The 21,483-nt window shown below is 39.8% G+C and overlaps 1 protein-coding gene across 2 annotated transcripts in view; it reads left to right on the top strand.

Annotated features, from left to right (window-relative positions):
- Positions 1-21,483, top strand: part of KCTD3 (potassium channel tetramerization domain containing 3) — a 50,130-nt gene that overhangs the window by 18,409 nt on the left and 10,238 nt on the right. For both annotated transcript variants that reach the window (XM_032422171.1, XM_032422170.1), the window contains exons 10-13: positions 8,515-8,630; positions 16,482-16,569; positions 16,909-17,025; positions 18,823-18,993. In XM_032422171.1, coding sequence (XP_032278062.1) covers positions 8,515-8,630; positions 16,482-16,569; positions 16,909-17,025; positions 18,823-18,993 — 492 coding nt within the window. The remainder of the gene's footprint in view (positions 1-8,514; positions 8,631-16,481; positions 16,570-16,908; positions 17,026-18,822; positions 18,994-21,483) is intronic.

Here is a 21,483-nt window from a genome sequence, read left to right as displayed (position 1 = left end):
TGTAGACTATCCAAAAAACCCCCCAAAATCCCACTTACTGCTATAACTACCGATCACATCCCTAAACTCTTATGTATTGGGAAACCGTCACGTTCATCATGGCAGATAGAAGTTTTCCAAAATTCTAATTTTCACTTGAAACACTGAATTTTTATCATTGAAATAACCAGCTTACTTTGTTCACTTTTGAGGAAGGTCTACCAAATACTCAACTCTGAATTAGAATAGTTTGTCACTTTTTCAAATAAAAATGGTATTCTGTGAAAAGAACAGCTAGGTTAGCTCTCAGCTCCAGTGTTCAGGAAGATGCTTTTCCTTGACTCATAGTACTTAGTCACACAGAATATTAAGAACACATAATAAATTAAGATTCAGTAGTGTTTAGTAAATTAAGATTTAGTCAGTACAAATTTTTATACATGTTGCTTCATCAAGGACATTCTGAAGTTAAACTGGCCTTTTCTTCTTTCCTTGAGAGTGTGTGGCAGAGCAGAAGTGAGTGATTACTGGGACAGTTTGGTGCCCCGCCTTTCATTTGTGCCCCGTGCCTGCCGTTTTCACGCACACTGCTCCATCGGTGCACATGTCAGCACGGCTGTTCTAGGGTAAAGCATGAGATTCGTAAAAGCTTTGAATAGTTCAACACCACATGTGTTTGTGGCCACACATTCACACAAAAGATCTTTAATGATTGGTTGGTGCTGATGCCAGATTAATAGAAGCAAAATACCAGGGTCAGGTACGGCTCTGTGTTCATCTGCGCGTCATCCTGCTGACGAGGTTTCGTGTCTGCCACATCTTTACTTCAGGGACTTACTGTGTAATTGGAAGGTGGCAGCGTGGTGGGTTCCTGCACTGGCTTTGCCTCTAGCACGCGTTCCGCACTGTCACGGCTCCGAGTCGCGTCCCCTCGGAGGACTGGCGCGCGTCTCTGCAGCCAGGGCGGTGCCGTGACTTACCCCGTAAGGTGCTTCAGTGCCTTTTTCAGTCCCAGCGTGAAATTGTCTAACAGTTTCTGGCTTTTAAAGACTTTTTCACATCTTCATCGAAAGTATTTTTTTTCTCTGAACTCTGAATATTTGGCCTCCATGAACCCACGAGCGGCGTGACAATAGTATTCAAAACGTCCTGTTACGTAGGCACCAATAAGGCAAGTGATCAGCGTCTGTAAAGTTGAGGGAAAGATAATTTTTGTTATTTCTAATGTTTCTTTCCTGTTTGGCTCAGTGTTGGCCCAGTCCCCCTTCCAGGTCATATGTATTTATTTGTCAGCACCGTCAGGCTTCGATGGTGCCGCTGTGGGTTGAGCAGGCACGTGTTCTGATTTTTTCACTTCGAAGCCAAAAATCATCAATAAGTAGATGAAAAATATATTAGAATAAATTTATTTTAGAATAAAGTATTTTAAACAGTTTCAGATAAATTTTAAAAATTTATGAAAGTTGGGGCACCTGGGTGGCTCAGTCGATTAAGCGTCTGCCTTTGGCTCAGGTCGTGATCCCAGGGTCCTGGGATCGAGCCCCGCATCGAGCCCCGCATCGGGCTCTCTGCTCTCTCTGCCCGGTGGGGAGCCTGCTTCTCCCTCTGCCTGCCGTTCCCCCTGCTTGTGCTGTCTCTTCCAAATACATAAGTAAAATCTTAAAAAAAAATTTATGAAAGTTTCCAGAGCATCTTTAATAGTAATATTGCAAAACACAGCAATATGTACTTATTTCTTTATTGTGTTTCTTTGTAGGCTCAAGGTAAGTTTGGATTTTAAAATAATTTATTGGACAATAATGAGGTTACAGAGATGATAGCAGCTAACGCTGAAGACAGCCAAAAGAACATAGTGGAAGTATTTAGAACAAACTAAGTTAGTCTTGGGGAAACTTACAAAGTTAGTTATATCCTAAAGCTACCAATATAGACTATTCTAGAAAACATAAGAATAGATACATGGATTCTGTTAACTGTCGTAATGATGACCCCATCATGTCATGTAGTGTCTGGAAGACTCTTGTACACTCTTGAGATAAGGAGAGCAAAAAAGGCAGATAATTCCTTAATATTACATAAAATCGTCTTGACCTCTCAGACTTCTAGAATGAGTCTCAGAGCCACAGAGAGCCACAGAGATTCACATACCACACTTTGAGAATTATTGTTCTAGACCACTTTCCTTCCCTTCTCTCCCAGGTTCCCACCCCACCTCCCCAGATTTCAAATCTCATGCCATGTGGACTTGTACTTGGTATAGTTTTCAGCATCACTGTCCTTTATTCCTTTGAAGTTATCAGCTCTAGTTCCCCAGATCAAAAAGTTCTCCAACTCCACTGGGATCTTCACTTATCACTTCCCTTTTTATCAGGTTTAGATTCTGTCATTACATTCACACTAGCACAGAGCCTCAATTTTTTTGCACCATTCTCTTTGCTGTTTTCATGTGGAAAAATGCCCAACCCTGGCCAAATCCACCTTCCCACCTGAATAACTAACTATGACTAGGGAAAAGAAATGCGCGCGCGCGCGCACACACACACACACACACCCACCCACCCACCCACCCACCCCTGTACTTAGTCTCAGTTTATGACCTCTACCCTCAAGTGGCCCTTTAAAAGCCACCCAGAAATCCTATTGCATTATCCTTGTCAGTTCTGTAACTCTCCTAAATGACTATTTCAGCTGTTTTCCTTTTCTCTGGACTTCCAATGCTTTGTCATTCTCATTGAGAAAATAGAGAAAATCAAATCCTATCTGGCTATCTGTGCATCTGTGCTCATATACTCTGTTGTCCCATTTGTTACTGTGATTAAGTTGTCTCTGCTTTAATCTAAGGCCAAGTCCTTGTATTTAGTTGTAGACTAGATCCTATTTGCTTTCACCTATGCAAGGCCATTGTTCCAGTAGCTGTTTCTTCTCTCTCCTTCACTGTAAGAACTTCTCACTCTCTTGGATCATTTCCACCAGCATACATTCTGTGTTAAGAATAACAACAAAAACTACCCTGCAGTCTCTGCCAGTTTTTGCTCCATTTTTCTGTTTTCCTAAAGCAGAAGATAGAGTTACCTGATCTTGTTTCTATGTCCTCTTCTTCTATTTTTTTTGAAGTTGCTCTAATCGTTCTTTTGTCCCCACCACTTCCTAAAACTACTCTTGTTAGTATTACCTGTGGTCTGTACTCTGCTAAATCCCACGATCAAGTCCTAGTTTCATCTTATTAAAACTTTAGAGCTGTCTGTCACTTGATACATTTGATCCAGTTAATGATTCTTTTTGAAGACTTTCCTCCTTTGGCTTCCAGGATACCTTGTAATCTGATTTTTATTCTACCTCTTTGTTTCTTCTCAGTTCCTTTTGATAGTTCTTCCTCATTTGACTGATTTCAAAATGTTGGAGTTCCCCAGAGTTCAGTTCTTGGATTTCATCTTTCCTCTGTATTTATCCTGTCAGCGACTCTAACGGCTTTGCATTCTCTGTACGGGTGACTTGCATGTTCATCTGTCTAATCTGGACCCCTCCTCTGAACTCAGGGGTCCCTAAGACCACTTCCAGGTTCAGTGATTTGCTACGAGGACTCACAGGATTCAGCAAGAGCTACTTTAAAGAGTTATGATTTATTACAACCAAAACATACAAAGCGGAATCAGCAAAAAGACACATGGCGTGAAGTCTAGTGGAAACCAGGTGTAAGCTTTCCAGAATTCTCTTCCAGTGATGTCTCAAAGGACATGCTTAATTTCTCCAGCAATGAATTGTAGCAGTACCTGTGTGATGGCTACCGGAGAAGCTCATTAGACACTTGGTGCCCAGGTTTATTACTGGAGGCTCGTCACATAGGCACCCTCTGCCTAGCACATACTAAGAATCGAGATTTCCAAAAGGAAAGCAGGTGTTCAGCATAAACCCCATTGTATACATAGTTGAGGTTTTTTGTCATCATGGATTAGATTTCGCTTGTCTGGAATTTCAGGAGTGGAATTACATAGTATGTATTCTTTTGTGTCTGGCTTCTTTCATTTAACATAGTGTTTCTGAGATTCATCCCTATATGTTGTATGTATCAGTGTTCCATTCCTTTTTATTGCTGAGTAATATTCCGTTGAATTCGCATGCCAGAATTTGTTTATCCATTTATCTGTTGATGGACATTTGGTTTATTTCCAATTCGGAGGTGTTATGAATTCAAGAAAAAGTCTTTCTCTGGACATGTTTTCTCAAGGTAAATACCTAGCGGTGGAATTTCTGGATCATATGAAAAGTGTATGCTTCGTGTTCTAAGAAACTTACAAACTGGTTTCCAAAGCAGTTGTACTATTTTACGTTTCTGCTAGCAGTGTATGGGATGAGTATGCAGTGATTTTAATGGTGGTTTTAATTAACATTTCCCTGTTGATCAATGATACTGAGCATCTTTTCATGTGCTTATTGACCATTTGTATTATTTCCTTTGGGAAGTGTCTTTATCATTGTTCTTTTTTTATGAGTTTGTCATCCTATTATTGATTTGTAATAGTTCTTTATATATATTCCAGATTAGAGGATTGCAACCAGGGTAATATTATCCCCTAGGGGGCATGTAGAAATGTCTGGAGATGTTTTTGATTGGCACAACTAAGGGAGTTCTCAGTGTATGTGTCTCTCTGTCTTCCTCCCTCCCTCCTTCCCTTTCCCCCTCCACTCCAAGGCTTATCTCTTTCTCCTTCTTTCTTCTTTTTTCTTTCTTTTTAGTTTTCTATTAGACCACTTGATATTGGCCTTGAGATCACTGAAGACTGTTTTGTTGTTTGTTTTCCATTTCTTTATACCTTATTCTTTAGATAAATTTTTTGATCTGTCTTTAATGTTTTTTACCTATTTTCTTCAGTTTTCACTCTGCAGTTAAGCCCATCTAGTGAGTTTTTTGTTTGAGATATAGGACTTCTAAGCTCTAAAATTAACTCTCGATTCCATTTTAGTTTGTTTCTCTGCTGAGATTTCTTATTTTTTTACTTATTATGGAGTACTTTTTATTAAATCTAATAAATTCATTATAGCTGTTTCATTATTTTTTTACTTTAATTCCAGTATCTGGATCATGTCATAGTTTTATTTTGGGTCACATTTTTCTACTTTACATGTCTAGGAAGTTTTGATTATATGCTGGACATATGAATAATACATTATGTAGGGGACAATGGGATGTTGCCTTCCTTTAAAATATGTGAATTTTGGGCGCCTGGGTGGCTCAGTTGGTTAAGCGACTGCCTTCGGTTCAGGTCATGATCCTGGAGTCCTGGAATCGAGTCCTGCATCGGGCTCCCTGCTCAGCAGGGAGTCTGCTTCTCCCTCTGACCCTCTTCCCTCTCGTGCTCTCTATCTCTCATTCTCTCTCTCTCAAATAAATAAAATCTTTAAAAAAAAAAAATGTGAATTTTGTCCTGCAGGCAGTTAAATTACGTGAGGATCTTCTTGATCCTGCTAGGCATGGTGTTATGCTTTGTGAAGGGGAGGTAGCCTCCCTCTGCTTTATTTTTTATTTTAGGGCTTGGCATCCTTTTCAAGGGTGTGGTCCTTATGCCTAAAGTGTTATGTTTTTGGAGTCTTTACTGAGGAACAGCTGAGGGGTTCAGCAGGGTTCTCCACTCCTCCTGAGCTGGAACTGCTGGCGTCTACCCCTGTAATCTCTCTTATCTCCACTCAACACTCTGTCCTGTGACAGCCTATCTCTTCTGTTTTGCGGGGATGCTTCCCCTGCCCAGGGGCAGTCCGGCTTCTGCCAAGGCATAGGAAACCCCCAGGGGGGCATGTGGAAATGTCTGGAGACATTTTTGGTGTCCCCTGTGCAACTTCTGTGCCATCCCCCCCCATCCTGGTGCAGTTGCCCCCTTCCTTCGAACTTGCTCACACGTTCTCGTCACCTCAGCAGGGGCGCACTCTGACCTCTCTGACCTCCGTCTCTTCCATTAAGGGAGATCATCGGTCTGCACTTGAGTTTCACCTCCCTCTGGGTGAATGCAGGGCTTCTTTTGGCCATTTCCCATCTTGCAGTCTTCTGCTGCCTGTTGTCCAGTGTCTAAAACAGCTGCTAATGTACTTGGGCCAGTTTGTTGTTGCCCCGTAAGGAATAATCTGATGCTGTTTTTATTCCATCGTGACTGGCCGTGGAGGTCCTCCCTAATAACAACTTTAGAAAAAAACTTTTAATGTTAAAATTTTCAAATTATGATACGCTAGTAATTATACAGAGAGAAAATAAGTGGTGATTTTTTTCCCCCCTTTTTTCAAGTAGCCGCTTGTAACATACCCGTAAGTGAAGGAGATTTTGTGCCTTGCTTTGTTTTCAGAGGCCAGGGTGCTAGGCAGCTACGTGAGGAGATGGTACATAGTAATTTGTTCACGTCCAGTAAAAGAAACCATTTATTATTACAAATGTTCTTCAGAACTTGACAACACCATCCAAAGAAAATTGCTAGGGCTGGTATGTCCGTGATAGAGCTCTTCCAGGGGTTGAGCTCCTTTCATTATCACTTGTATAAGGGAGTGCTGCGGGATTGCTGCCATCAGCAGTATTCCGCTGACAGGGTCCCCGAAGACAGGAACTTGTCATTACTTATACCGTGTCTTCCCTGTGGATAGTGGCCAAGATGGTTGAGCCTAAGTAGGAGTGACACTTTACATTTCTTGAGATCATTCAGAATGTCTTCCTTGATTTCCCAGAACCTCATCCTTCTCTAGAGTAATGTTAGATGTTAGTTGGTTTTCTTGTTTTTATTTCTACCTTTCACGTGGGCCAAAGTCCTGAATACAGTTGGTTTCACGTGTTCTGAACCATTGTTTGGCGTCAAAATTAAAAGGCTTCCTAAAATTGTGTGTGAAATGATGCTTTTCTGCTCTGAAGTGGCAGGTTTATTTCTCAGCCAATCTGGTCAAAGAGTTTATTAGCTTCTTGTGAGTGTGTTGTGTTTTATTTTTTTCTTTGGCGGGGTTGTGTGTTTTTTTTTTTTTTTGGTTGACCGGTTGGACTGAGATGGTATATTCATGTGTATAAATGCATAAAAAATATATATAGAAAACATTCTTAGCAGTACTCACCCCCTCCCCTTTTTCCCAGTATATATCATTTTTCCTCCTGCTAGGGGCCTGGCTTTTTCAAGATTAAGAATTTTTTTTTTTAAGATTTTATTTTTAAGTGATCTCTGCACCCAACACAGGGCTCAAACTCACAAGCCTGATACCAAGAGTCACACTCCTCTGACTGAGCCAGCCAGGTGCTCCTGGTTAAGAATTTTCAAGGTGTTTTTTATTGCTGCTAGTATTGTCTTGTATGTAGTAAAGTTCTGAACAGAAAGAGAAATACCCTGCACTGGTGTAAGAGTCAAAAGAAATTGGTTATCTTTTCTGGCTTATGCTTTTAATACATGCTGCAGTTGGAATTAATTGGTTTGTTTCTTCCCATGAGTCTTCAAAGCCTTATGCATAATGTTTTACTATTATATATTGTCCAGAAACAACTACGAAGGGCCATAATGCCATACCAAGGTGACCCTAGAATTCTCTCCTTTAAATATTCTTGGGTCTTTTGCTATTAATGTGGGATATTTGCTCCTTACAACCTCCTTCACCTACATCCCGTCTTCCCCTTTCTTCAGTTCCCTGGGCTTACCCATTCCTGACCCTCATTTGATGAACTGTTTGCCTTTAAAAAAAACTCAACTCAGATGGCTTCTTTTCTAAGAAATATCCTCAACCCCCTTTTTCTTAACTCCATTTACTCCTCTGGATGTTGCTTGACCTTGTGCATCCTTCAGCTGTTGTTGGATTATGTTATAATTGGTTGTTTGCATTTTTTCTCTTTTAAACCATAAGTACCTAGTAATATCCTGTCTTCTCATGTTGTTTAATCCAATGGCCTAATATAATGCCTTTTGAATGAATTAAATTGAGATCTGCAGTGCTGGGAAACAAGGAGTTTAAAATAATTTCTGAGTAAAGGCCTGAATGTTTGTTTTTTTAGTAGGATTTCTTGCTGCTTTTTTTTCTTTCTGTTTGTGTGTGTATGTGTGTCCAGATTTCTAGAAACATTCTATAGATAGTTGAGGCTGCCAAGTCTGTGTCTTCAGATCAGTGGTTCCCAGATACCCAGTTCATTAGCAAGCTGTAGCTAAATCTCCTATAGATTTTATAAAAATGTAGTGGGTTTTTTGATTTAGCAGGCCTGGGATGAATCTTAGGGTTCTTTTTATTTTGCTCACTGTAAATCTACCTGGTTATTTTGTTGGTCACCCAAGCGTGGGAACCACAGCTTCAGATAATACAGTGTTTTATCGGTGTGAGATTCTTTAGGGCAGATTTTACCTGTGTTAGGAGTGGTGCAAGCTGCTTAAGAGCTTACTGGCTTTCTTATTTTTGGTCCCCAAAGTGTCTAGCATGTAACTTACGGAAATGAAAACAAGTTTAAATTAGTCACCTTCACAATGTTTCTAATCTGGGTTTTGATTAACTCTAAAGATAGTGACTGTTTAACCTCTTTATTTTTTATTATCATTTAAGGAGTGTTCAGCCTTGGCGTTCCCGTAGATGCTCTCTTCTTTATTGGGAACCAGTTGGTGGCTACGAGTCATACAGGGAAAGTGGGAGTGTGGAATGCTGTCACTCAGCACTGGCAGGTTAGTTTTAACTAAAGCGTATTATAGAACTGAAAGTGTTTCAGAAACTCATGCTCGTTATATATTTGCTTTATTTTTGTGGGATTCATAGTGTCTGTTTTACTTATTTTTTATTGAGGTATAATTGACATACATTATATTAGTTTCAGATGTACAGCATAATGATTTGGTAATTTGTGTATATTGCAAAATGATCACTATAAGTCTAGTTAACATCTTTCACCATATTCAGTTAGATGGTTTTTTCTTTCTTGTAATGAGAATTTTTAAGATTTATTCTCTTAGCAACTTTCACATATACAATACTAACTATACTTGTCATACTGTACATTACATCCCCATGACTTATTTTATAACTGGAAGTTTGTGTCTTTTTTTTTTTTTTTTTTTTTAAGTAGGCTCCATGCCCAATGTGGGGCTTGAGCTCAAGAGTCCCATGCTCTATGGACTGAGCCAGCCAGGCACTGACTTTTTTTTTTTTTTTTTTGGGCAATTTGTATCTTTTGACTCCCTTCACCCATTTGGCCCACCCTCCACCCCCTGCCTCTGGCAACTACTAGTCTGTTTTATCTATTGGTTGGTTTTTATTTTGTTTTGTTTTGTTTGCTGATTTGTTTTTAGGTTCCACATAAGTGAGATCATAGGAATTTGTCTTTCTCTGTCTGACTTATTTCATTAGGCATAATGCCCTCAAGTTCCAATCATATTATTGTAAATGACATGATTTCTTTTTTTGGTGGTTGAGTAATATTCCATTGTGTGTGTGTGTGTATATATATATATATATATACATACACACACTACATGTTCTTTATCTTTTCATCCATTGATGGACACTTAGGCTGTTCCCTTATCTTAGCTATTTTAAATAATGCTGCAGTGAACATAGGGTGCAGATATCTTTTTGAGTTACTGTTTTCATTTACTTCAGATACATACCCAGAAGTGGAATTGCTGGATCATACAGTAATTCTATTTTTAATCTTTTGAGAAACCTCCTTACTATTTTCCATAGTGGCTGTACCAGTTTACCTTCTCCAACAATGCACGAGGGGCCCCTTTCTCCACATCCTTGCCAACACTTGTTATTTCTTGTCTTTGTGATAATAGCTAATTCTAACAGATGTGAGGTGATAACTCATTGTGGTTTTGATTTGCATTTCCCTGATGATGAGTGATGTTGAGCATACCTGTTGGCCATCCGTATGTCTTCTTTGGAGAAATGTCTACTCAGATCCTCTGCCCATTGTTTTGTTTCTGTTTTTGATTACACAGAATATTGTATTTATTTGTAGTAGTAATTTACTTCTAGATACAGATTTGATTATGTTTTCAAGAGTTTTAAGTTACTTTGGAAAATGAGTGAGTATTTAACTATGGTTTGACATATCTAATGTCTTAAGTTTCATGTTTTGGGAATAATAGTCCAGGCAGACTTCATTTCCTGAGTGAAGTGCAGATCTGTATGAAAATACAGAGCCTGTTCAGAGAAGATAGCAAGCTAAATGATCTCAAGTACTTGAGAGGAACAAGAAGAGTATAAAAGGGTTAGTACCTAATTCTGAAGGAGAGAGGAAAAGTTAGAGGACTTGAAGCAGAGAGTAATGTGATGAGAGCCATGTTTTAGGAAGCTGCAGGGGTAACCAATATGAAGGCTGGACTGGAGAATGAGGCGAGTAATGCAGCAACGAAGCGGAGAGATTTGACTAAAGACAGCGGTGGTAGAGATGGCGAAGATGAGACTATTTGAAAAACATTTCATAAACCTTCCTCAAATTACAGGATTGATACCTGGTTTGGGTATGGAAAATTAAAGAAGGAGAGAGAGATGAGATGTATTTCTAGTTTTGGATTCCTAGTTTCGACAGTCAGGTGGATAGTACTAAATTGACAGGGAACGTAGGAAGAGAAGCAGATATAGTGGGGGCAGTATGAAGGATAATTAGATTGATTACATATGTTTGATATTCCTGTGGATGTCCGAGCGCAGGTGTTAGTACACATTTGGGAGTACCCCTTTGGAATTTAGGAGCAAAGAAAGGACTAGGAAGAAGTATTTGGAAACCACAACACTTCTGTGATACCTGAAAAATAAGAATTGATAAGGTTTTCTGTTAAGTGGATGTATGTAGGAAGAAAAAGAACTCTGGGAGACATTAGCAATTATGGGAACAAGATAGGAAACCACAAAGGGACATATGTGATATGATTGAGAAATGACATTAGTCTAGGATTTGATTTGCAAATATAAGTTAATTAGGTTTTGGTTGGAGAAAGCCAGATTGTGGGAACTGAGGAATTAAAAGATCAGAGATTAGAGACAGCAAATTCAGAGTTACCTTTCAAGAAGTTTGGTGAAGGAAACCAGGGAAACAAAGTGATAGCTTAAGGATTGAGGCTAGATTGTGATAAAGATGTTCAGTGCTTTATTTTATGTTTTTCTCTAGGATGGGAGAAGCTTAAGCATGCTTGTAGTCAGAGAGGGGAGTTGTCAGAGAAAGCACATGAAGAGTGAAAGAATGGAGATGATTTCTAGTCCCATGAAAGTCAGGAGTGTGTGAGATCTAAACAGTTTAGAGGGGTTTGCCTAACAGAGACCAGAGACACTTCTTCCTCTGACAGAAGCGTAAGAAAGGAATGCTGAAGAACATAAATTCAGAGGAAGAGAAAGACAGTGGCACTATGTATCAGGGATTGCAGAGATGAGAAATCGTACATTTGTAGTGGACTTGGGTGATAGAACTAAGTGAGTTTCTCCATTAGTGCTCAGTGCCGAGAACAGGAGCAAGAGAGGAACAGGATTACGGCCTGATCCAGGATTGGAGACGTAATAAGGTAGATATGACACACCACGGGATGAGAAAACATAAAAATGCAAAGGAGTTGAAATTGTGAGATCAAGAAGTGAGGAGGTGCCGGGTAGACAGAGCAGGATGCAGGGATGTCGGGACTGGAGGGATGTTAAAGCAGATTGATGACTTGAAAGGAATGAGAATTGTTGGGAAGATAGGAAGTCTTAATTTAAGATTTTGGAATTGGGACAGTTTTCAGTGATCATAATGTAGAACTGACTTGTAATTGAAAGTATTGGATATAGGACTCAGCAGACTGTAAGGATGATCGGTATGCACATTAAGGTGCCAGGAGAGTAGTAGAGAGTAAGATAAAAGTAAATTGCGATCCAGATGCCCAGATCCTCAGAGGTGGTGGCTTGATCTGGAAGTTTCAGCCTCGGTAGAAATAAATGGTTGAATGTCATGATGACAGTTGAGCTTGTGCAGCAGCATTCTTTCGATCTTAGGACCCGTGAGATTCGGAGCCGATGGTGAGAGAATGAAAGACTTCCAGTGAAAGGGGTTAGAATCAGAGAAAATTCGGTTTTATGTTAGATGAGGGATAGAAGTCCTGTTTGTAGAAAAAAAAAATGTTAGCTAGAGTGGGCCTTTCATATAGGCACAGGGAAAGGTACGGTGGTTGTCACCACAAAGTGATGGGCCGAGGAGTGTAGGAAAAGGAGTGCAGATCCGTGCATCTGAAGCGTAGGTAGAAGAAAGTTGATCAGATGGATTCTGCAGCTGGTGATATTTCTGTAAAGAGGAATGTGAATTTTAATGATTAATGGAAGGTCTGCTTTCAGATATGTTATTTGACTAATTATGTCAAGTCTGAGCTTTCCGTGGGTGGGGGAAGCTATGCTATGTGTAAAACCACTCGGGTAAATTTGGGTTCCTGAAGGAACATGCTTCTTTATTACCTTTTTGGTTTTTTTACCAATGTTCTCAAAACTACGTATAAAAGGTTTCGTATCTTTGGGATCCTAAAAACTGTACCAGCATCCTCAGAGTGTCCTTTATTCTTAAGGTCTTAGTTCCCTGTATAACCCGCTGCTTGTTTGGTATACGCATGAGTTGAAAACCGTATCTGACAAAGTAGGTTTGTTACTACATTTCAGGAAGACCTTGGGAAAGTTGAGCATTCATGCAGCAAACAGGCCTTACAGAGCAGCTAGATGAATGCCTTTGTAGTGCAGAGCAGAGATGGGATGTAGTGAAAGCTCAGCGTCTGACATACAGATCTCACCGGACACTTTGGACCCGCGGCTGACCCCTGTGACATCTGGCACTGGTTGAGTAGGTGCTGAGCTGGCCTTCAGCAAAGGTTCTGCCCACGAGTAACACACAAAGTCCACAGGACAACTGTTGTATGATCAAGATGGATTTGAAATATGTCAATCAGATGAATAAGAGAGAGAGAGAGAGTGTGTGTGTGTGTGTAAGTTCTACAAGCTGTTGTGAAATTGTTGGCGGGGGGGCAGAGGGAGAGGAAGAGGATCTTAAGCAGGCTCCACACCCAGTGTGGAGCCCCATGCAGGGCTCCATCATAGAACCCTGAGATCAGGACCTCAGCCAAAATCAAGAATCAGACGCTTAACTGACCAAGCCACCCAGGCTCCCTAGGACAGCTTCAATAGGATTTTATTTTACTTTACTTTTAAAAAAAAATTTTTTTTAAGATTTCATTTATTTATTTGAGAGAGAGAGAGAGTGAATGAGAGAGAGAGCAGGAGGGGGGAGAGGGATGGAGAGAGAGGGGAAACCATGACCTGAGCCGAAGGCAGACGCTTAACTGACTGAATCATCCAGGAGCCCCTCATTAAGATTTTAATGAAAACTTTATAAAATCACTGTATCTGATTTGGGTAAGAGAAAAGAAAAATGACTTTTTTAAAGAGATGTTTCAGTTTTGTTTTTTTTTTTTTTGTTTAAACTTACAATCTTCAATGAAAAGGCCACTAAAGAAATACTCTTTGGGGTGCATAGGTGGCTCATTCGGTTATACGTCCATGTCTTGAATTTTGGCTCAGGTCATAATCTCAGGATCTGATATCTAGCCCGCCGCCCCCATCGGGCTCCCCTGCTCAGTGGGGAGTATGCATTGCCCCCCCCCCCCGTCTTTTCCCCTGTCCCTCCCCCTGCTCCTGTTCTCCCTTTAAATAAATAAATAATCTTAAAATAAAAGAAATGCCCTTTGATAAGAAGGATATTTATTTATACTTCTAAGGGGAAGGACTGGAATGAAATAAACATCAGCAAAGAAATTGATAGGCTGGTAAATCTAAATAAGTGATTATTTAATAAGTAATGGATGAGGTTTAAAACATGCTGTTAAAAATGGTGATTATGTAGGTAGAGACTGGTTGAAAGACTAGGGGCCTTGTATTGCTTGGGAACATAGATTGATTTTTTTTTTTTTTAGACTATTTTCAAATTGTATATCATTTAATTTTGCACATAAGACATAATGATAATCACTGTGTGCCACCTTAAGAGAGAAAATCCACTTTCATTGTAGATTTGTGACCATCACGACTCAGCCAAATACCCGAATCAGTACAGTTTCTCAGGGTCTCCATGTGAAGTTGTTAGGGTAAAGAAGAGGAGGCCACAGAATGACCGGCTCTCGCCTCTGCTAGGAGAGAACTCAGTCCTGGCTCCTCTGTAACCTTACTCATCCTCTGCTTTCTCTCTTCTTCTTGTACTGAGGGGTAGGCGTGAAGGAAGAGCGGGATTTGGGTGAAGGGTGGCAGAAAGAGGAGTAGGAAGGCTCTAATGTAGAGCCCATCTTCCCAGAGAACAAACGGTAGAGATGTTTGTCTTAGATGTGCCGCGGGATGCTGCCGGCTACTGCCTCTTTCATTGAAAAGGGGATCTAAAGGGAGAAGAATCTCATGCCCTTATCTGTCCCCATCCTCCTATTCTGAAGATTCTGGGCTAGCAGTTGAAGCTCCTTCTGGAGTGCTAGAACTACAAAAATGAACTTGGCATGAGAAAACTGGTTCTTGGTGCTAAAGTCGCCTTCCCTCCGTTCTTCAGACGTCTTCACTCGTATGACTGAGAATCTCTCAGTGTCGCCCTGCTACAAAACTTGCTGGTTCTGATGAAACAGAAACCGGACCTGGGGTCAGCGCGGGGGGCTGGTAATTGAATCTTTGCACTATTTCTATGTCTGACACCAGAAGGTTCACGTGGAAGCGAGGGTCATGTGTCGGCAGCTTTATAGGAATCATTACTTCCAAGTTTCAGCTTTTGGTTAAATGTGTTCCTTTTATTTAGAAGGGACCCAGATGGGGGCGCTGATACGCCCGGTGTTCTGTCAGACATGCCCTTCCCCTACCTACTCATACTTGACTTGTTCGATTTTCAAGCTTTACCTCCTTTCTGAATTTTCCTTGATCTTTGCCCTTCTCCCCACATGGGACTGAGCGGGGAATCCTCCCTCCTCTCTGATGGTACCGCACACTATTTTAGTGCCCATCACACTGTGATTGTCTTTTTTTCCCCTCTCTTGCTCTCAGGTTTCTTTCTCGCCCTCAAGTTTCCGAGCTCTTACGGAGCAAGTGTGATATCTCACATCCCTCATGCGTCCAGTTACTCGTTCTCTGGGCCAGTACTTGATACGCGGGAAACAGTTCACTTAAACGTCGCCTCTGAAGTTTCACAGGCATCTCTGGCCCGGCTCTGCGCAGGGAAGATGCAGTGATCTTACGTAATGGCCGCTGCTCTACAAAACATTGTTTGTTTGTTTGTTACTCTGTTTTGTAGTAGAACTGTGCCCTTTGCTTTTCCTGTAGCACAAATACAGGCAGTTATTGATTGTTAACTAGACAGATTTGCTTGGAAAGCTGATGTTTTTATTCTAGTACTTGGAAAAAACAAAAGTTCAAAGGGACTTTTTTGTCTTGCCATTTCCTAGGAAACAGAGGTAAGGTCTTCAGCGGAAGGAATGGAGATAGAGAATAATACCATTTGTCAAAGACACGGTGGTGAATTATCCGGGGAGCAGGTGCTGTTTGGCGGTCATCGGTTTTCTAGGTGTAACACCGTCCCTACTGTGTGGGTTTGGGCAGAGGCCGTTTAATCTCTCCGAGGAGAGAGAAGGGGAAAGGAACCTAGTCAGATTAGGCCTTCAGTTTTAATGTATGCTGTGAGCTCACAGTCATGTGCAGAGAAAAGACATAATCCATCGGAATTCTGAAAGGAAAGTGCTGCTGTGGGAATAACATTTTATTTATTTATTTGTTTGTTTGTTTATTTTAAAGATTTTATTTATTTGACAGAGAGAGACCCAGCGAGAGAGGGGACACAAGCAGGGGGAGTGGGAGAGGGGAGAAGCAGGCTTCCCGCGGAGCAGGGAGCCTGATGTGGGGCTTAATCCCAGGACCCTGGGATCATGACCTGAGCCGAAGGCAGACACTTAACGACTGAGCCACCCAGGCGCCCCAGAAATAGCATTTTTTTTTTTTAAAGCTTTAAAAGGAACTATATTGGGGGCACCTGGGCGGATCAGACCGTTAAGCGTCTGCCTTCGGCTCAGGTCATGATCCCGGGGTCCTGGGATTGAGTCCGTCGTGTCCCCCCCCCCCCTTCCCCTTCAGGCTCCCTCTCTGCTCAGTGGGGAGCTTGCTTCTCCCTCTCCCTCTGCTGTGCGAGCTTGCTCCCTCTTTAATAAATAAATAAATAAATAAAATTTTTAAAAGAAAAGGAACTATATTGGTAGTTCTTCAGAGTTCCCTGTGGAGTGTGTTTGTGTGTAAAGAAAGTAATTTTCTAAGTCCTGTTTAGATATTAGTTAGGTTTTTTTTTTTTATTTCCTTAGGTAATCTCCACACCCAGTGTGGGGCTTGAACTCATGCTACCAAGATTGAGTTCCATGCTTTACTGACTTAGCCAGGCACCCCTAGTGAGTTTTTTGTTTTGTTTTGTTTTAAAGAGTCAAAATTTTGAGGAAGTTGATCAGGAAATATAAATGATAATTAATATCTAACATCTAATAATAATCTTCCTACATCAGGTTCAAGATGTTGTTCCTATAACGAGTTATGACACTGCTGGCTCATTCCTTCTACTGGGATGTAACAATGGATCGATATATTACATAGGTAAGGCTGTGGACATTTAGCCTGATCCTACTTAATACGATTTTTTAAAAATAAAATACTACCTTTTAAAATTTTAAATAGATATACTATTTTAATATTATTTAAAATTTTTGGGGCGCCTGGGTGGCTCAGATGGTTAAACGTCTGCCTTCGGCTCAGGTCATGATCCCGGGGTCCTGGGCTCAAGCCCCACATTGGGCTCCTGTCTCAGTGGGGAGCCTGCTTCTCCCTCTCCCTCTGCCTCTCCACCTGCTCATGCTCTCTCTCTATCTCTTTGTCTCGAATGAATAAATAAAATCTTTAAAAGTATATATATTATTTAAAATTTTTATTTTTTAGATATGCAGAAGTTTCCTTTGCGAATGAAGGATAATGATCTTCTTGTAACCGAGCTTTATCACGATCCTTCAAATGATGCCATTACTGCGCTGAGTGTTTACCTCACACCCAAAACAAGTTAGTACCTGGCAAAATTCTTATAAATTCTTTACCTTTTTTTGAGAATATATGTTTGTTTATTGGTCTATTGTGGTAGAACTAATCCAGTCCTTTCTTTTTGAGAACTGTAGTTTGAAAGATATCATCTCTCAGTCTGAAGTTTATATTTGGTTATGTATTGAAGCCAAACATGACCAATAAACAAGGATAAGTTGAGGTGGGAAATCAGAACTTTTCCTCTTCTGAGTTATATTTAAGTAAAACATGACAGTATTAACTAAAATTATTAAAAAAAAAATCTGTACATTTACCTTCCTATTTACCATAGCTGATTTTGTTTTGAAATTAGGAGCTTTTTACTTTTTTAACCAAAAGTGAGAAAGCTTTCAGACTGTTAATCTCTTTTGGAAATTGCCTTACTTCCTTGGGAAACTTTTAATTTGTTATGGGAAAAGACATTTTTTTTTGAAAGTGTAGTATCTGTAGCTTTCATGGTCTTTCCAAGGCCATTGCAATGAAATTTTATTAAGAATTTTTGTATTTTTTATATTTTTACATTCTAGATTGAAAGATAAAACATAAATGGGAAATTTAAAGTTTATCTATAATGAAAGGAATTATAGGAAATAGTAACATGGGTCCAGCAATACTAATATATTTGAATGTGGTCCTTCTATAAAATCATCACTTTATTGAATTCATTGAAGGAAATCATCTTCAGTGTGAAATATTCTAATGTATGCAGATGATTTTGAGTAATATTATAGTAGGATTTCAGCTATCTTGTGCTAAAGTGGGTCCACAAACTGCTCTTTTTATTGATGGTCTTACATATTGGCTGCTTTTGTGCATCAGTTGACAGAGTTGAGTGGTTACAACAGACAGTATGGCATGGAAAGTTTGAAATATTTGCCATCTAGCCTTTTATAGAAAGTTTGCTGCCCTCTGTTCCAGAATGAGATGTGCATTTCTTTTCAATCTAATTAAAAAGGGAGGAAAAAAACTTGCAGTGGCAGGGGGAGAATGGGTTTTAGGTTAGAAGTGTTTCCTGTGGGATGCTCTTTCTCTTTTGATTCAAGTATTTTCAGGTGAATCAGGAAAAATAACTATTAAAGCTAAATGGTTCTCTGTGAACCTTTTTAAGTATAATGGTCACTGAACTCCATTCTATCTTTAAATATGTAATGGAGTCTGGACACTGGTCTTAAAAAAAAAAGCCACAGGTGAACTTGACCCAGTGAGCTGTGCATAATTAGAAGAGACACCATAGGTAAGTATGATGTAAGCAACGTCATGGGTGTATTTGTTTCAGAGCTAAGTGTTTTGAATCTATTAAATAGTATATACATGAGCATTCAAGAAAGAATCAGTAATATAGCACAAGTAAAAGTAAAACATGGGTTTTCTAGGCCAGAAGTGATAATGGAATATTGCTTTAGAAATACTGTGTTACGTCGGTGGCATTCTTAGCATGTCAGATTTACTAATTCTTGAAACATTTATTGAGGACCTGCCATGTCTCCTGCACTCCGTGAGGTGGTTCTGATTCAGTCTCTGTCAGTAACAAGTGGAGAGAGACTTGGAAATAGAGGAGTGGGTGTTGCAGTTGCTGTGATAGACCCTAACAGACAGCCCAGGGGAGGGCTGCACAAGTCTTATCTGGGAGGGCAGGCTGGGAAAGGACTCGTAAAGGAAATAATGATTTTAATACGGTGTCTGTGCCGGGCTGGATTTGGGGCTCAGAAAAGCGTTTCTCCCAGGGCAGCTTTCTGTCGTCCTCTGATGCGCCCTCTTTCAACTTCTGACCTCGTGTAGGTGTCTCTGGTAACTGGATTGAGATCGCCTATGGTACGAGTTCTGGCGCAGTGCGGGTGATCGTGCAGCACCCGGAGACGGTGGGCTCGGGCCCGCAGCTCTTTCAGACTTTCACAGTTCACCGAAGTCCTGTTACAAAAATCATGCTGTCCGAGAAGCATCTGGTGTCAGGTAAAGTCCTGGTGAGGAGGGCGGCCCCCTGTAAAACCTCGTTGCCTTGTGGGTCGTTTTCTAGACTCCTACAAATGGAAAGAATAGAAAAGCACTGCTTTGTGTTAGAAAAACATATTAGAAGAAATGGTAGAAAAGTTTAATAACTGAAGAAATGTTATGGTTGTCTTCTAAAATTTTTTTTTTTTATTTTGCCTGGTTGTAGTATACATACATTTAGGACAGAGTTGACCGTATCTTTTATTTACTCTCTATTCTAGTATTTTGTTCTCATGGCATATTTAGAGAAGTTTACGAAGTATGAATTTAATATAAATTTGGTTGTATTGTCTTAAGGTTTAAATAAAACTAAAGTTGTAGATTTATGGGTGTATTTGTTGTTTGATCATTTTCTAAAAATATTAAAAACTAAGAAATATATAAAGAGATTATTTGAAGAAAATTACATTTTTGTGTGTTTGTTGTTCCTTAATCATTAAATTTTTTTAAAATGTAGGTACTGATAAGAACAGAAAGTGTAGATACTAATTAGATACTTAAATGATACAGATTTTTAAGCTTAATGAGTGTGACACACGAAGTATGACGATCACACAATAAAATTCCATTGATGAGGTTCATTGTATGTGAAGATTTCTAAAAGGCTTTAATTTTATTTTGAGTCTGGTGTATTGGTAGAGCCTGCTTTTACATTAGATCTTTTGTAGATTAGTTCCTGCCTAACTTAAACTTTTTATAAGCATCATTTTCATCTATCAAGTTTGTTTATATGAAGACGACATAATATTAAAAGGTGATGCATCTTTCACTAATCTCTAGTCTGAGTAAACACTAAATGGAGCTGAAGTACCTTGTCCATGGATGGATGGGTAGGTGGGTGGGTGGATGGATGTGCTTTTATTGATATCTAATTGAGTATAAAGTCAGATGGTTTTGAGTATAATTATGCCCCCCTGAAACAACCCGTCTCCTCTTCAGGTTTTCATACAGCAACTCACCTGCCCCACTGAAGAGTCTTTGTCACGCTCTTGCTGGTTCCTCCTCTTTTGCACAGTTACTAAGTGTTGGGTTGCCTCAGCGCTCTTTCCTCGATTCTCCATTCTTCTTTGTAGTTTTCCTGTGACTTGAGTGTTACCGTCTCTGTGCCAGTGACCCCCAGACTTTTTCTCCACCTGTGACCATTCGCAGAGTTCCAAACTTGTGTATCTAGTGTCTGTCTCTGGTTGTATAGACACGTCAAAATTTACCTGGATAAATAGTACTTTTGATATTTCTCTCAGAAGCCCTCTTAGTATATAGTATCACCATGTGCTCATTTCCTCAAGCTGAGGACCTAGGAACCACTCTTGGTTCCTCCCTTTCTCTCATCCCCACAAACATGTAATCTGTCAGTAAGTCCTTTCAGCTTTGCTTCAATGTATGTCACAAATCTGATCACTCGGTGTCCATTGCTGCCCAACCTGGTAGTTTTATCATTTCTCCCCTACATCACTGAGCTCAAGTTTTTTGCCTGTTTCTCTCTTGCCTCTCTATGGTACATGTTCCTTATGGTACATAGAGCCAGAAATATCTTTTAAAAATGTAAACTGTATCTGATTCCCGATGGCTTCCGATTAAATGCAGGATAAATAAACTAATAGGGTTTTTCCAATTATGGGTCCTGTCTTTTCAAGCCTCTTTTCCTCTCTACCCTTCACTTCACTTTTCGTATTGCTCACAACAACCTAACCCTTTGGCTTTTTGATTTCTTAAAAATGCCTCAGAACTTTTGCACTTCTTTTTATTTGAAATGTTTCACCCCTAGATATTTGTTTGGCTGCCTTTTTGTCATTCAGGTCCATTTCTAGTACCTCCTCAGTGAGGCCACCCTGTCTCAATTAGCCAAACCTCTATCCAGGTCACTTTCTCTGTCACCATCTCGATTTGTTTTCTTCATAGACTTATCACTGGATCATGTTGTTTTGTTTGCTTGTTTGTCATCTGTCTCTCTCTTCTGGAATGTAAATTTTACAGTAACAGAAGTTCTTACTCTGTTCTCAACACTTAACCGTACTTCTTGACACATAAAAGATGCTGAATAAATATTATGTAAAATGAGGTAATTGGATCCTGTGAGAAAATAAGACTGTTTTGCAAGGTTATTGTGATGTTTAAATGACCATACTTAGATTCAGTAGTAATTGCTATTATTTTGGTGGTGGTGATATTATTTCAGGATGAGGTGCCAGAGAACTGCATAGTGAAATGTGCATTTTAACATCAAATATTTCATGCAGGATTGAAATTTAAATAAATTTGTCAAGAAAAATGTCCAGTTGAGCTAAAAATCTAGAGTATTTTTATGTTTACTGAGTTACATTATTCTGCCACCTGGTGGATATCAATATATATGTAACAACATTCTTTTTCTGATAGTGTTAGTTTTCATGTCTTAAAAACTTAAGTGATTAATTTTAACAATATAGTAATAATTGCCTACTGAATCACTTA

The sequence above is a fragment of the Phoca vitulina genome, unplaced genomic scaffold (assembly GCF_004348235.1).
Source record: "Phoca vitulina isolate PV1807 unplaced genomic scaffold, GSC_HSeal_1.0 scaffold26, whole genome shotgun sequence".
Lineage (NCBI taxonomy): Eukaryota > Metazoa > Chordata > Mammalia > Carnivora > Phocidae > Phoca > Phoca vitulina.
This window is presented reverse-complemented; position numbering and strand designations above follow the sequence as displayed.